This window comes from Sturnus vulgaris, chromosome 4 (assembly GCF_052056855.1).
Source record: "Sturnus vulgaris isolate bStuVul1 chromosome 4, bStuVul1.hap1, whole genome shotgun sequence".
NCBI classification, from domain to species: Eukaryota; Metazoa; Chordata; class Aves; order Passeriformes; family Sturnidae; genus Sturnus; species Sturnus vulgaris.
In genome coordinates, this window is record NC_142246.1 from 22,657,775 (window position 1) to 22,674,323 (window position 16,549).

At 37.8% G+C, this 16,549-nt stretch overlaps 1 protein-coding gene across 2 annotated transcripts in view; it reads right to left on the minus strand.

Moving 5' to 3' along the window:
• Positions 1 to 230: 230 nt before the first annotated feature.
• The window catches only part of PDS5A (PDS5 cohesin associated factor A), a 77,722-nt gene continuing 61,403 nt past the window's right edge, over positions 231 to 16,549 (minus strand). Inside the window, exons 26-34 of one of the 2 annotated variants that reach the window (XM_014871055.2) lie at positions 16,272 to 16,386; positions 13,116 to 13,248; positions 12,391 to 12,510; positions 11,205 to 11,267; positions 7,155 to 7,294; positions 6,037 to 6,142; positions 3,204 to 3,556; positions 2,000 to 2,150; positions 409 to 1,430 (exon numbers count right to left, since the gene is read on the minus strand). In XM_014871055.2, coding sequence (XP_014726541.1) covers positions 1,395 to 1,430; positions 2,000 to 2,150; positions 3,204 to 3,556; positions 6,037 to 6,142; positions 7,155 to 7,294; positions 11,205 to 11,267; positions 12,391 to 12,510; positions 13,116 to 13,248; positions 16,272 to 16,386 — 1,217 coding nt within the window. In that variant the 3' untranslated portion in view covers positions 409 to 1,394. Of the gene's footprint in view, positions 1,431 to 1,999; positions 2,151 to 3,203; positions 3,557 to 6,036; positions 6,143 to 7,154; positions 7,295 to 11,204; positions 11,268 to 12,390; positions 12,511 to 13,115; positions 13,249 to 16,271; positions 16,387 to 16,549 lie in introns of both variants that reach the window. The other variant, XM_014871056.2, reaches the window with a different exon arrangement.

Sequence of the window (16,549 nt, forward strand, 5' to 3'; positions counted from 1 at the left end):
ACTGAGGCAGTGGGAAGCAAAACAAACTCTTCACTGTCACTCTGCAGACCAACCCAACCCCATTCACAAGATAAAGCAGTGTAACTTCACTGAAAAAACTTTTTAACTACCTAACTGTCTGCATTACAGCTCCTTTGTACAGTACTTCTGTGAATGTCCAAGCTCATGCACAGATACGGCAATTAAATTTTCTGTGAAAGGAAAAATAAAATTAAAAAAAGACCTCCACGTGACACCTAGAAGCGTTTATTTTATGCAACAAACTTAAATATGATCATGTGTACATAAAAGTGTACACTGTATCTATGCTGAACAATGCCAGGAAACATAATATTGATGCAACAATCTTCTAAAATAAACATTAAAAAATGAGCCTGGACAGGAAGACAAAATGCAAAACAGACTTACTTCCAATCAGCACAATGCTTAAAATTGAGAGCAATCCTAAACATTTCCAACTTTCCTTACAAAGCTGCCAAAGTCCAACTATTTTTAAAAACTGATTTTTTTTTTCTTTACATCAATAATAAAAATCTGGTGACAAACATTATAAAATCAAATGCTGGACTGTCTTTACTCCTTTAAAATTTAGAATATTCCAACAGAACCGCAGGAGTAAAAACACTTAAAAGTGATATATGTTTTTATAAAACAAACATCAATATGTACATTTATTGCAAATTATATTAAACTAAAATGGAGGGAAAATTAAAAAATGAAATGTCTACTTGCGAATTAATAATAATTTTAAGTGATTACTTTCCCACTCTGATAAAAATCAGAAAGCAACATTTATAAAATTGCCACCACATGACTTTTCATAGCAGGGAACTGAAATCTGTACATCTTATTTTTGCAGAAAAGTAGGCAGGCAGAAAGAATTATACATAAAACAGTCTCCAAAAGTAAAGCAAAAAAAATTTTTTGTGTTTTTTTTTCCTCTAGTCTTGTTTAAAATCCATTCAGTAGACTTCTACCTTTTCTGTGAAACATGGGAATACCTGGCTCTAGGATCATGAATTTTCAATGTCAGTGTAAGGACCTTCTCTGACTTTCTTTAAAAAAAAATGCAGCATGAAAGTTAATGGTGTAAATACACTTTTAAACTCCAGAATGCAGGAACTGGAACCAAGTGTTAAGCAATTTGCTTAATTATTGACTTTTCATAAAAAAAGTCTCTGGGGAAATAAGTACAGATGCTTTTAGCCTCTTTCTCAAGAGTTTCTGCTTTACATTTCCATTGAGAAGGATTAAATTCATGTGAAAGGGAAGCATAGTTTTCCTTCTGGTTTCAGAGCTGAAAGCTGTGTGTTTTGAAGTAATTTCAGTTCCTGTACAGGAAATTTCTGAATCCTAGTTTTTGCAGAAGCTTGGAGCATGCCTTTATTTGGCCTTCATTTCCTCCCTTTTCGAGCAAGTTTTCTTTTTACCTTTATGAGGGGAGAAAAGAAAATGGAAGTTAATTGCAAGGACATGGAGATTACAAGTGATTCTGAATTAAATTCCTACCAAAAATTGTTTACATTTTAGCTTTAACACTCTTTATACTGTGATTCTTCCAGTGTCATCTTGTATGTTCTCAACAATTACATAATTAATTGAATACTACTGAATTTTCTTATTGTATAGCACAACTTCCTGATAAACTTGAAACTATACAACTTGCATTGGGCATTTTATAATTCCATAAGCAAATAATATTTTTTCAGCATAAATATAAATAGTTATCCACTGCTTTCACTGAAATCAGAGATTAAGAACAGTAACTTGATCTAATTAATTGTAATTACCAAGGTTTTTAAAAAAGCCCATTTTACTTCAGAATAGGCACTACTTCAAATGTTTTCCAAGTATTTACAGTAACTTGTAAATGTCTACTTAAAAGCAAAAAAATGTATTAGAGCTTTTTTTACAAACAAATTTCTTTGACTTCATACTGTATAAACTACAATAAAGAAGTAAAGACAGAGAATTGTCCTATATAAGATGCCTGCTACACCTTAAGGAATCCTCCCTCTGCTATCTCTGTATCCTCAGTATCTTCCTGGCTGCTCCCACAGGCCTTAAAAAGATCCATTGCATTTTGAGAGTATTCTGAACTTGAGTCTATCTCCAACAGTGAATCTCCATCACTTCCAAGCACCTGGCTTCTGAAAAACGTTAACAATGTTTTGGTATTTTGTCCAAAAAACACTGAGATATTATACATCTTAAAGAAGTTATCTGATACAGTAATTTATTAAATGCTATGGATAGTGCAATTTGTTCTGAAGACCTGAAGAAATCTGACACATTAAACAAGCATTGCAAGGCAGTACACAAATATTACACTCTTGACAGAACATTTTACTGGTGTATAAAACTTACTCTGAGAAGGTAAAACTATTTTTATTCAAGGTTCTCTGCAAGATCTTCAGCTTAGAAATATCTAGAAAAAAACTATTCCTATTATTTTTTTTCCTTTAGATCAATTTGTGATTTCTTAGAGCATACTGGCTTGCAGATCTTATTGCTCTACCACTTTGGACACTTTTGCATTAATTATGTCCAGCAAAACAAACTTCTCGTGTTTATGAACATTATGAATTGCTTGTATTGCAAACCAAATCAACACATTTAAACACTTAAGTAGCCAAGGTTATCATCCAAAAGCTCTTTTGTAGTTTACAAAGTTCCAAATGTTAATTTTCAGTTACTTAAAATAGACATTATAGTATTGCTAATATTAAAACAAGCACAGACCCAAAATATCAGAAAATAGTTACAGCTGGAATTATAAACGTTCCTGTGCATTAAAGGCAATCAGTTGCCAAGCCTTTGCTACCAATGAAGGGAAGCATAGCAGGGTAGGCAAATGCCTGTGTGCCCAGCATTAATGAATGCACTAAACCACCATCAACTCTTAGTTCCTTTACGTAGCAATGGCAGGAAGGGGAACCAGGATGCATAAAAATAACATTTGGTGAAAACAGGTTAAGTTTATCCTGTTCTGACCAAACAAATTAATTTCTCCAGTACCAGCTGTGCAGGTACTTACTCTGAAAAACAGAACTCAATGCAACATATGGTCCATGGTATCCACTGTGGTTTAGTTGTGCCCTTAACTATGCTAAGGTTTGTTGTAATTGTAAATGACAACTGAGACAGGAAAGGACGACCTCTCCCCTCCCCACCCCGCCAAATATTTCATTATTTATTTTTACCTCTGTAGATCAATTTGTCTCTGTGCTGCTGCTGGCTTTTTTGCTGTGTCTTGCTGTTTTGGTGCTTTGGCATTACCTGCCTCTAAACTCCCTGGACTTTCTTGGTTGGCTGCTGCCCTCTTCCTCCCCCTGACAGGTGGTTTATTTGTTTCCTCGTTTTTTGCAGTGGTACCCTGAGGTTCCGGTTTGGTTGGTCGCCCTCTCCTGGTTTTTGCTGCGAGTGATGGGCCTGTTTCCTCTACACTTTTTTCCTCTGTTTTTTGATGAATATTCTCTGTTCCAGATGCTGTTGCTGTTCTTTTTTTCCCACGCTCAGTGCTATTTCCTTGTGTTGTCTGATCAGAATTAATCTCCTAGAAAATAAAAATCATGAATGTGAACAAAAAAAGATTCCCAAAGGCAAACCCAAATTGTTACCTCCCTCCAACAGAAATATGAGTTTTTAAAACTGTAAGTATTGTTATGAAAACACATCACATAGTCTTAGACCTAGCAATAGATTTTACTAAATGGGATTTTGGACTTTATCCTTGCAAAAATATTTCCTACGTTGTGTGAAATGTCATTATCTGCACTCAATGTATCTTTTAGTGGTGTGAGAGAGAGATTACAGTAAGAATGATTATCTTTATGAGTGCCTTCCATGATGGTTTTTCTGGACAAGCACCATTTATTGTCTCTTTGTTAAATGACAGGTGAAACCCGAGAAGCAAAAGCATTATTCCAATACAACAGTATTTACTATTTACTTCCATACACACATATTTTGGGACCAACATTCAGTAAAGGCACAGTTTACTGAAGACCTAAGTGTCTGTAAAGAAAAACCCAAGACTTTTAGGGAATCAAGAAGTAAGATCACACCAAAAATGCCAATTGCTGTGTTTGTTAATTCTTTGTCAGGTCTGAATAGGTAAGGCCTACATGCATATTTTTCTCAACACACTGAACAGGGTAATGAAGTGATTAAATAGCATGAAGAGGTGTCTGTATATGTGAAACAAAGGGTTAGCAGTGTACTTCTCTACACAGAGCAGTATTCATATGGAATCAAAGAGGAAACAACTGGATGGTAAGCCTTCATTTGAAGAGTGACTTCCAAACCAACTGGGAGAAGTGGCAGAAAAAAAGATACTGAAGAAGAATGGCTGGGATGACTCACCAATTTCTAACAAATCAATGTCACTATTCTAAGTGCTGTATCTGAACCAAGGATAAATATTAATATTCTACTATTATTTCTTATGTGTTCAAATGAGTCAGGCAACCTCTGTAATCTTCACTACTGTTCCAGCAACTTCATAGTAGACACTTGCAATTGCTATTCATATGAACTTTACAGAGTCTCTGAAATTTCAACTTCAAGAACCTAAAAAGCATTGTTGAAGATTTACTTCCTATGTGCTTTCCCTAACTTTTCTACGTGATGATACAAATCCAAACCACCTGCTTATTACTCTGATTTCATCTAATAAGAAAAGATTAAGCAGATCTATAACTTCTAAAAAAGCCTAAATAATCTATGTATCCCTACATTATTGCAAAAATTTGTTTTAAATCACAGAATCATCTAGGTTGGAAGCAATCTTCCGAAATCATCTTGTCAAACCTGTTGACAGTGGGACCTCAGAGGTTATCCAGGGCCTTGACCAGTCAAGCCATGAACACTGATAATCCACCACTTTCCTGGACAGTCTGGTTCCAGTGTTTAAATTTCTCAAGGCAGATTTTTTTTTCGAGTATTTTTTTCCCTGCTTGCATCCAGACAATTTCCCCTGACACAACTTCCAGTAGCCTTTTGTCCTTCCAGCAAGCAGCCTTGAGAATACTTCCTTCCATCCACCTTTTCCATAAATACCTTTTAGATACTGAAAGACTGATTGATCCTCTCCAAAGCTTCTCTTCTCTAAGATGAACAAACCCAACACTTCAAACCTTTCTTCACACAACAACTTCTCCATACCTTTATCAGCTTGGTGCCGCCTGCAAGGCTCTCCCCAGTTTTTCAGTGTCTGCATGGCACTGGGGAGGACACAGTATTCCAGGTATGGCCTAATGAATGCCAAATGGGGTGATGGGGTGGAACAAGCAGATCTCTCTATCTGCTGACGACTCAGCACACAGCTTGCTGCCCTCACTGCAGCAAAGGCACACAGCCAGCTCATGCTCTTTTGGTTATCCACTGGGAATGATCCCCCAGGTCCTTCCCAGCCAACCTGCACTCCAGCCACAGAGATCCCAGCATGCTGTACAGCTGCTTGAGTTTAATCTATCCCAGGTGCAGGACTCAACTGTGTTAAAATTCATGCTATTGTATGTTTTATAAGTTAAAAAAATCATTTTGATTTACACAAGATGTTCTCTCTTTATTGAAAAGAGGGTGAATCATACAATATATTTTTAATACTTTAATTAAGATTTTAGTTGTGACAAAATTCAGAAGTTAGATGTTTATTTCATGCTGTAGGACCACTTGATATTTTCTTGGCAGTAGTTTCAGCTAAAGCTACTACAGGTGTGAACTTTCATTCTGAATCCCAGGCTCACTGTTACTTATATTGGAAAACACAGAATAAATGTGGGAATACTTTGGAATTTTAGAAAAGAAGAATGAAGTCCATATAAATGAGCACTATAAATTACTCTGGATAAAATAAATGGCCATTTTGAAGATAAGGGGTCTTCTGTTAGGCTAGGAAACTTGACACAACTAGATGAAATGAAACTGGAATGTTACCAGGTCCTCAGAGAACACCTGCAATGATGTGTACTGAAAAACTCCCCAATGTCAAGCTTATTACAGACATACAGCCCATAAAATCCCTGGACATACCTTGTTTTTCACAGGTTCTGTCTTTGCTGGTGTGACTGAAATAATTCTCACAGGATTTTCATCATTTTCACTGACTCCGGTTTCTGATATATCTGAACTTTGTTCCCTGGGAGCATCATGGAAGACATAATAAAACAAAAATATATAAGAAAGAAGAAAAATGTTTGGAATTATTGGGGGTAAAAAAAAAAAAAGGGGAGGAGGGGAATCAACGCCATTGGCTAAATTAGTTTCAAAACAATTGAATTTGCCAGAATCTACACTTATATTTTCTTTCCTAGGACTGGGAAAGGTCTGAAAAGAATTGGCTGGTCACTGAGCCAAGTCCCTTACCACAGACACACCACTGTATAATGACTTCTGCAAACTTAAGACCAGAGCTCTAAAATAGGCTGTGTTTTTTTCCCCAGATAGAAAGAGCCGATACTGGAAAATGTAGTGAAGAATAATAAACACCACTAATACCCCACTTCATAGAAAACAGAAGAACAAAAAAGAAAAAAACAAGATTATTACAACTTATATCATGCACACTTAAAGAAAAAATTCTGAACGCAGTCGTACTTCCCTTTGGCCTTATGAAATGTAGCAACTAGAGCTGATTTTCTCTGCTTTCTTTAACCCTTTTTAGTCAGGTAATCAATTCTAAACCAAATTAAACAATATTAAAATCTGAAAGTGTAAACTGTTTCTCCAGATTTACAACGAATTTTAAAGCTCTGCATCCATAGAAAAAATATGCTTGCTAGGAAGGAACACTGAGTATTACAATCATAGGTTGCATTTTTCCACTGAGACCCTGGCTGCTTCAACAAACTCCTTTTAACATTTTTAATCTTACATAGATCAGAATACTTCATCTATATCACAAAAGTTTCTTGTGTCCAATCAGGATTAATCCTAATTTATACATCAAAACATCAATCACACAAACTGAACCAAAAAGCAAGTATGGAGATTTTACCTTCTGAAAACTACTACATTTTCTAAAACTGGACAAAATAAGGACACTCTTCAAACATGTAAGCACACACACCAAGTCATCTGTCTTAAAACTTGCAAGCACAGTGGAGAACATGAAGTAAAGAGGTGATTGAAGAAATTTTGGATTCCCATACCTTGATCTGTTTCCTGCAGAAGAGCTCAGCTCAGAGTTTACACTGCTTCCAGTCTCTGATCCTGTAGTCCTAATATATGGTCTCCTTCCAGTTGCAGATAATGGTTTGTTTACTGTACCTAATACACCGGTTGGTTTTGGCTAGAAAAAAATGTTTAAAGCTTTAAAAATGCAAACTTCAGATACAGACTTAATTTTAAAAATATTTCCTTTGGTATTTAAAAATACTTTTTCTGGATTAACAGCCTTGATCACAATGCCATCATTTTAGAGCTACTAACCTTATCTTTACTTAAAAAACATTGTTTCTCCTTTTACTTCTTGTAATTTAAGAGCATTTCATCAACTGTCCTTCTCTCTCTCATGCTTTGAAGGCATAGCAGCTGGAGAAGTCTCAACAGAAGCCAAGATGTTAGGCAATATTAGAGTTGAGAGTCTCTCAGTAAGGATGAATGGGAAAGCAAATAAAGTGGATATTGTTGTGAGAGTCTATTATTGGCCACCCAGCCAGAATGCTACCAGCAATACATAATTCTACAAGGAACTACAGAATCTTTTTGGATCAACTGCCCTTGGCCTTACAGACAACCCCGGTCCTATACATGGGGGACAGCACATTTGGATGCTGTAAGACTTCTGGATGCTCTGGGAATCTGTTTTTGAAGGCACAGCAATCTATGAATGCTGGTCACTTTGTAGGAACCATCTCTTAAAAGCACAGGAGCAAGCAATTGCAAAGTGTAAGAGGTCAAGTGAGGGTGAAGTTTAGCCTGGCTGAGCAGGGATCTGCTTCCAGAACTTCAGCAGAAAACAAAAGTATTTGGAAGCAATGACAGACAACATGGCAAGACTACAGATATACTGCTCACCACTGCAGGGGAAAAATTCCTGTGTCCAAAGCTTGATTACAGTTCAAGTTGGCCAGCACAACAAAGGTCACAAAAAGGGCTTTTTAAGATATATCAAAAGCAAAAGGAGGATCAGAAATAACACTGGGACTGGGCCATTCCTTGATGAGGCTGGTCACCTCACAAACAGGAGGTGACAAAGCAGAAACATTTAACCCCATCACTGCCTCTGTCTTCAACACCAATGATGGGCCCTGGGACCACCAGAGCATGGTGTTAGAACACTGTGTTTGGGGGGAATGATAAACAACCCCAGTTCCCTCAGCTGCTCCTCATGAAACTTGTGCTCCAGACACTTCACTTGTTTTGCTTCCCTTCTTTGGACATGCAGTAAACTCAGCTACTCAGTAAATGGAGCAAATAAATTATTTTATTAAAAGAATATGTTTAAGTAACAACTGTGCAGAAGTAGCACTAGGATGATGCAGTCACTGAACACGTTTCCAGTAGCAAGTCTTTTCTACAGAGATTATTGCTTTTTTTGCTAGCCATTGTTTTCCAGCATCTGTAATATCTTTCTCCTGCCTGCTCCATCATAACTTCCACACATGGGAAATATTTTTTCTTCTCGGGAATGTCTTAATTTATTAACTTGGTCTCTAAGGAAATGTAAGATTACATGAAGAATGTGACATGCCAGTTACAAAAACTTCCTTTGACTGCTCTCCAGGGACAAAATAAAAAACTTCCTGTTGCCTACTCAGCCTGAGCACCAGTCAAGTCATCAGCTACAGCAAGATCTAAAATGTTGTAACTGTATCCAAGAACCCAGAAGAGACAGTGTTTACTCTTAAATCACCTTTCTGCATATAATTACATAAATAGAATATAAAAATATATCACAGATACATAAATATAGTAGTTCAGTTAAAACTGAAGTGCATCACTGCAATGGAAGATAATAAACAGTGTTTCCACAAAGACATGAACAACAAAAGGAAGGCCAAGGAAAACCTCAATGCTTTACTGGACATGGAGGGGAACATTGTAACCAAAGACAAGGAAAAACCTGAGGGACTTAATGCCTTCTTTGTTTCTTCTTTTAACAGAAAGGTCAGTTACACTCAAGCTACCCAGCCCCTGAACTGGTAGACAGGGATAGGGAGCAGAATAGATCCCCTGCAATCCAGAAAGAAGTAGTTAGTGGCCTGGTGAGCCACTCAAGACATTCACAAGTCTATGAGGCTGCATGGGATCCCTCTGAGGGTGCCTGAGGGAGCTGGCAGAAGAGCTCACCAAGCCATTCCATTTTTCATCAGTTCTGGTTAACTGGAGAGGTCTCAGATGACTGGAGGTTGGCCACTGATGCCAATGTACAAGAAGGCCAGAAGGAGGATTTGGGAGATCTACAGGGCTGTCAGCCTGATCTTGGTGACCAAGAAAGTTATGGATGATCTGTTGATTATGTTGAGTGTGATCACACAGGGTGTGCACAGGACAACCAGGGGATCAGGCCCAGCCAGCATGGATTTAGGAAAGATGGGTCCTGCTTGACCAACCTGATCTCCTTTTATGACCAGGTGACCCACTTAGTAGATGAGGAAAGGCTGTGGATGTAGTCTACCTGGACTCCACTAAAGCCTTCAGTGTTGTCTCCCAAAGCACCCTCCTGGAGAAGCTGGCAGCACATGGTTTGGACAGGTACACTCTTCACTGGGTTAAGAACTGGCTGGGTGGTGAAGCCCAGAGAGTGCTGGTGAAGGGTGCTACATGCAGCAGTGCCTGGTCACTGCAGGTGTTCCTGAGGGAGCAGTGTTAGGGCCAGTCCTGTTTGGTATCTCTACTGATGATCTGGACGAGGGGATTGAGCGTCCCCTCAGACAGTTCACAGGTGACACCAAGTGAGTGGCAGTACTGTCTGCTGGAGGGTAGGCTCTGCAGAATGACCTGGACAGGCTGGATCAATGGGCCAAGGCCCATGCTAAGGGGTTCAACATGGCAAACTGCTGAATCCTGCACTTGGGTCACAAGCAGCCCAGGCAGTGCTCGAGGCTTGGGGCAGAATGGCTGGAAAGCTGCCCAGTGGAAAAGGACCTGGAAGTACTGGCTAACAGCAGGTGAACATGAGCCAGTGTGTGCCTAGGTACTCAAAGAGGCCAATGGCATCTTGGCCTGTGTGGCCAGCAGGACCAGGGCAGTTACTGTCCCTCTCTACTCAGCACTGGTGAGGCCACACCCTGAATCCTGTTTCTGATTCTGGGTCCCTCACTGCAAGAACACTGAGATGCTGGAGTGAGTCCAGAGAAGGGCAACAGAGCTGGGGAAGGGTCTGGAACAAAAGTCTTATTAAGAGCAGGTAAGGGAGCTGGGGATATTTAAAACTCTCTACAGCTGCCTGAAAGGAAGCTGTAGCCAGGTGGGGAGTGGTCTCTTCTCCCAGGCAGCTAAAGACAGCAAAGAGGCAATGGCTACAAGCTGTGCCAGAGGAGGTCGAGCTTGAAAATCAGGAAATACTTCTTCACTGGAAGGACTGTCAAGCATTGGAATAGACTGGCCAAGGATGTGGTGGAGTCACCATCACTGGAAGTATTCAAGAAATACTCAACATGGCATTTAATGCTGTGGTTAGTTGATACGGTGGAGTTTGGTCAATGGCTGGAATCAATGATTTTGCAGGTCTTTTCAACCTCAATGATTCAGTGTTATCTCCTACTGTTGTCATGAACCTAATTCTGCATTACATTTTGGAAAGCATCTCCCAGAGGTGCTCTGCTTTGCAAATACAGATGTTAGAATCACAGAATAACTCCAGCTGGGACTCCCTGAAATAGATATTTAGAAGTGCATAGACATTTACACCTGAATTTAACACCATTAAAAGACGTATTAAAAATATTACAACTGAAAATTTAACACTCCAATCCTAGTGGTACTACAATTCTCTATATGCATCGTATCTATGCCAAACTTATTTCAGTAATAGAAACTGTAATCAAGAACCTGTACCTCAGTGCACAGATAACAATCTTGGTAGTGTGTACTCATCTGGTTATATGTTCAAGGAAATAATTATGTCATCAAATAAAAGAGTCACAAATAACTGTACATGAACTCTTAATATAATTTTTAAACTACAGCAGTCTGGAATATTTTAAAAATCACAAGTCATATTCAAAGACTTGCAGCTTGTCAAAATACAGTACCTTTCCTGTCAAAAGAAGAACCCTTGTCTCTTCTGAAATGTAATTCCTGTCGTTGCAGAAATCCTGAAAAGAAATAAAATAAAAATTAGTTTGTGTTTGATGTCTCAATCTCGCCTCTTTTTTTATATACTCGACTGACTTCTCAAATTAGATACAACTATCAAGTGTTACACATACTTCACACCATGCAACCTGCTGACCAATGAATCAATCTAAAAGATCTGTTAAACTCATATTTTGGTGGAGACTTACAGCGAGCATTACTGAATGACAGTATGCTATACCTGAAATTGGAATGAACATTTTTCCTTCTAAATGACATTAATTGTTTGAAATTATGCAAAACTCCTCTCCCTATTTGTTCACTTGCACATTTTTAATAGGAAGTCCTAACAGAAGAAAAGAGGGGCCATTTTCTCTAAAGAAGTTGAAAGTTGTTATCTTTGTCACTCTGAGTATCAGAGTTTACAGACTGAAATCCTGGAACTGAATAAAAGCACCAGCTCACTGTTATATGGTATCTGCCACTTCACAACTACATAGGAAACCAGATTTTGCTTAGACTCTGGAAAGACTGTTAATTAATAGTCTAGGGCACTGAAAAATGTCAGCCAGTAGATTCTCCAGGACAACTAAAATCAGGTCTGGTCCAGAGAATTACTTGTGCTTCCTTTACACTTTTCAGAAGTAGGTCTCTAGGAGAGCAGTAGTGCCACTGCTGACAGCAGAGCTGTACTTGCCAAAGCTATCACTAGGCAATAAGAGGACCAACTCGTACAGCAAGCAGAATAGCTCAACAGCTACTGACAGATAGAAACATACCATGGGTTACATAAAATAATTTTCCCTTTTTTTGTCTGGCTTGCATTCTAATCCAGATATACAGTCAGAATATACATATATTCTCATATATTCAGATGCACTTGTAAAACACACTAATGAAATGATTCAGCAATACATGGCAACATAGGAGCATTAATTTCAATTAGCTCTCACCTGGTTACAAGCACTTCTGTCACATCTTTGTAATGCACAGACAGCACAGCATAGAGCTGACATTAAAAAATTAACTGCTGATCATAAAAGATGCATTTTCCCACTCATTATCTTACACACAATAACCAGCTCTCAATCATAAAAAAAGTATTTGCCCTTATTACTTTGGAAATAAAATTAACAAATTTACCTTTTCAGGTTGTGTAAAAAATTTGGTTGGCAATACAGGGTCCTTCGGTGAATCTGCATTGCACAAAGCACTTTTGCTGTTGATTACACATAGTGCTACATCACATACTGTGTAAAGTTTCTGGAGGAAAGAAAAAGAAAAGCATGCTTTAGGATTTACTTACTGTGTGGAAAGAATGCAGTACTTTAAAAAGTTCATACAACATATTTAAATAACCACCACTAAGGACATATTTTGTACTTATATCATTAACCATACTGCTGGGTCTTAAAACACATGAAGACGTCCTCATCTTTCATATGATACTATTTATAAAATCTAGTAATACCTTACGTGACTGTGCTGTACAAATGAAGCTCCTACTCAATCAAATCACCTTAAATAGCTTCTCATCTCTGCTAGAAATCAATGGGTTTAACAGTAGCTGTGTAACACACTATTTCTTCCCCCAACAGCAGAAAATACTTGTCAGGAAACTAGGCAGTTGTTAAAATAAGGCAGGCAGTAACAGGAATATTCTTAAAAATTGCAGGTATTAGGTACAGGGCGAGGTCAGTAAGGTTTTGCAAGAGTGAGATTGGAAACATACAAACAGTGCTTGCAATTACCAGTGTCTCTAAAAAGCCATAAAAATGTCAGAGCTAGTTCTTTCAGACTTCCTGCAAATCCTGCTTGTGAAACCCTCAGCTCATCACCCAGCACTAAATCTCAACAGCATTTCTTACTTCATTGGCCTTTGGCTCATCAGGAGACTGAGCATCTCGGGTAAGCTTGATGTTTTCTGACATCTTTTTCATGAAGGCATGGCTATTGTTTTCATTCTTTGTCATTAAAACTTCAAGCATGAACCACAGGCACCTAAAAAGCCATAAAACCACAAGCAATTACACTCCAGCCTTTATACTACCGCTCCTACATACAGCAAAGCTTTACAAAATTTTGTTAGCTGTACTAGCTTTTTTTCTTAAGAAACCAAAATCAGTTTGAAGGCAAAAAGATAATGTCATATAATCGTGTAAACAGTCTAAGCCTTTACCACACACAGTCTTAACTATACTCCTTGGAGAAAACCTGCCAAATTAGTGTGCTTATTATTATATCTGAAAATACTGCCCAGCCAATCAACTTTCTTCTCTTCCACATATGAACAGAAACAGGAATTCTGGTGCTATCATCACCCAAATCAAATTCTGTAGTCACTAGCTTGAGCACCATGTCCCTATCAACAATGTACCATGAGCACAAAAACAAATCATGATGCTGCTAGTCAGTTATCCACACGAGGTAGATTTATACTGCAGTTCAAACAGGAAAAGAGATCCAAAACCAGGTCAGATTCTAGCTAATGTTCCATATGGGAAGAAAATTCTCCCAGGTGAGACTTAATGGAATTAGCTTTCCTAGGTTTCTTTCTTTAAAACTAGCTTATTGCTAGCTTACAGTGAGACTACATTTTATTTTGACTGAAAGTTTGTTTTAAAAATTTGTCAATTATGATATAAAGCACAACTGGTCCATCCATGCTATCAAGCTGTACCACTGCATATGGTTAAAGGGTCTACAGTCACAATATGGTAAAATAGTACTTAGTTGGGAAAGATATATGGGTGGTTCTGCAAAATGCAGGGCTTGCCAGAAGCTAGTTTAATTCTGAAGCTTTGGAAGAGAGATTATTTTGTAGAAAGAGGTAATAAAACCCAAGAAAAATAGGATGACTGAACATAAGAATTCCCTGTTCACGAAAAATCCCCATCTTCTTACCTGATACAAACTGTAATGAAAGAGATGAAGGAATATTTCTCTCAAAAGCTCAGAGGTTTAAGCTTCACCAAAATACTTACAGAGCTATCTGATGTTCAAGAAATGTCTAAGATGTCTCTAGTCTGACTTGCATCCAAGAGCTACAAAGGCTATGGTAAATCAATCTGTTAGACAGTTTACATCCATCTATCATCTATTTTCAAGAACTTGAATAGGATGAATACAGGACCAGTAACATACCATTCTGACCCAGGTTCTTCAAAATCCAGTGTCACCCCAAGATTACTACTGAGAACACATTATACTCTGGTAATTCCAATTAATTCATGTCAAATTGAATAGCTTGACTTTCTCACTAAGTCACCAAATTACATAAATAATTATCAACTCTGAACAAGACCTTTCCAAAATACCAGAGGGATTTTATGTAAAAACACATGCACCTAGAGGAACACAGTCACATGAAGTCATTCTTTGTATCCATTTCAGTAATTCTGGAATACGAATTAGGAAGAGAAAGACACTTGAGACAGTATAAAGATAAAAAACAACTAACCCCAAACATACCCCTGCAGGGAAAGCTTAAAAAACTTCATCAGTAACAGCAGGTATTACAGATTATGGTTCAGGAACTGCAAAGCAAGCATTTACTGTACATCACTGTATCTAGGCCATGTAAACCAAGACGAGCCAGGGAGACACCAACAAAACACACTGCAAAGCCTGTTTTTCCAACTTTGCAAGTATCTATGTTAACACTTTAAAGTGAACACTAACAGAGTTGTTAAAAGAAACACTGTATCACATTAAATGGAAAATATTTTTCTCATATCTCAGGAGACTCTTCAGAGAAGTATTCCTGCCAAAATTCCCCTACAGAGTATTTCTTTGTTTGGAGCAGTCCCTTCTGGCTAGTTCAGCCAGTCTGTGACAAACATTAGGGAGGAAATTCGACAACAAAGAAAAGCTACACAAGGAGCGTCCAAAAAAGCTCTACACACTAGAAAGTGCTTCTCAAAGAAAGTATTAACTCAACGACTGCAAATCAGAACTTGTTCCCATGCATTTTGGATAAAGTACATGCTGGAGGATGCTTTCAGATGTTGCCAGGAACAGGGAGAGCTGGAACAAAACGTAGACTTGTTGATAAGATAAAAAATCTTCACTGACTTTAGGTCTGACCAGGTGTGAATCAAGTAACTCAGAAATCAGAACACACCAAGCTTTTCATTTAGAGAAAGAATCAGATTTGGACTGTGAGAGAGAAATGAAGGTGCAAAAAGCATTAAGACCTGAAGTAGTCTATTGGTGCCAAAACTGAACTGTTTTTCAGATTATGTACATTGACTGTAGTGCGCGCTTATACACGCCTAATAACCAACAAAGCTCACTTTCATCAAAAATTAATAAAACAAAAATCTAAAACACTAAAACCAGAGCTGTGTGGTGGGAGAGACAACATGCTTTAACAATTTTTAAGTGTTGACTACTTTTTAAAATTTTAAAATTCACAACAAGACATAAGGAGTAAAAGAAGTTATAATTAAGATGTGAAATATTATTTGAGGCACACAAGAAGGTCTGAATTTGGAAACAGCAGAGAACAAGCTCTTGCCAAGTATGACAGTATTGTACAGTAATCTGTGCTGAATACATTAAGAAGTACTAAGCTTGCACTGCTGATGTATAGCGCAAATGTTAAGTCAGCAGCAAACTTAGAATGAATTTTAGTAGGCTTGCATAGGAAGGGGAAGTAAGTTTCCAGTGAGGCAGGACTTATCCAAGCTCAGTGTTTTAAAGTCTTGGAGAAGCACTCTATTTTAAAAATTCCAAAATATTTGACCTAACATTAACTGAAGTCCTATAAATATTCCTAGGCACGAAGACAAGACTCTAAAATCATTACTTACTTTAGAAGAAGTCTACCCAACTCACTGATTTGGTATACTACAGTATGACCTACATACAGGTTACCATTTGGGTTTTCACAATATACTGCTAAGGAGCTGTTGATGCATTCTTCCCATAGTTAGTGTTCCATATTTCCTCTTCCTAATTAGTTTCTTTCCAAGTGCAGAACAATTCTCCGCATAAGAATTCCAGAATCACTTGACACTTACTCTTTGACATCACGAAGCTGATCAATATCCTGAGGTTTTGTGAAATCCGGATCATGTGCCAGTAAGTGAATCATATATGGTACCACATATTCAGGCAGCAAGGACAGCAATTTTTCTACAGTAACAACAACAAAAAATTGCTTCTATGTTACACACATACATATTCATCATGCAAAAACCTTTTTCAAAGTACAACTTTTTCAAACACAAAACGTATAATTTTGACTTGCATTTTCTTTTTACAGACTTTACTTTTAGTGAACCATTAAAAAAAAATA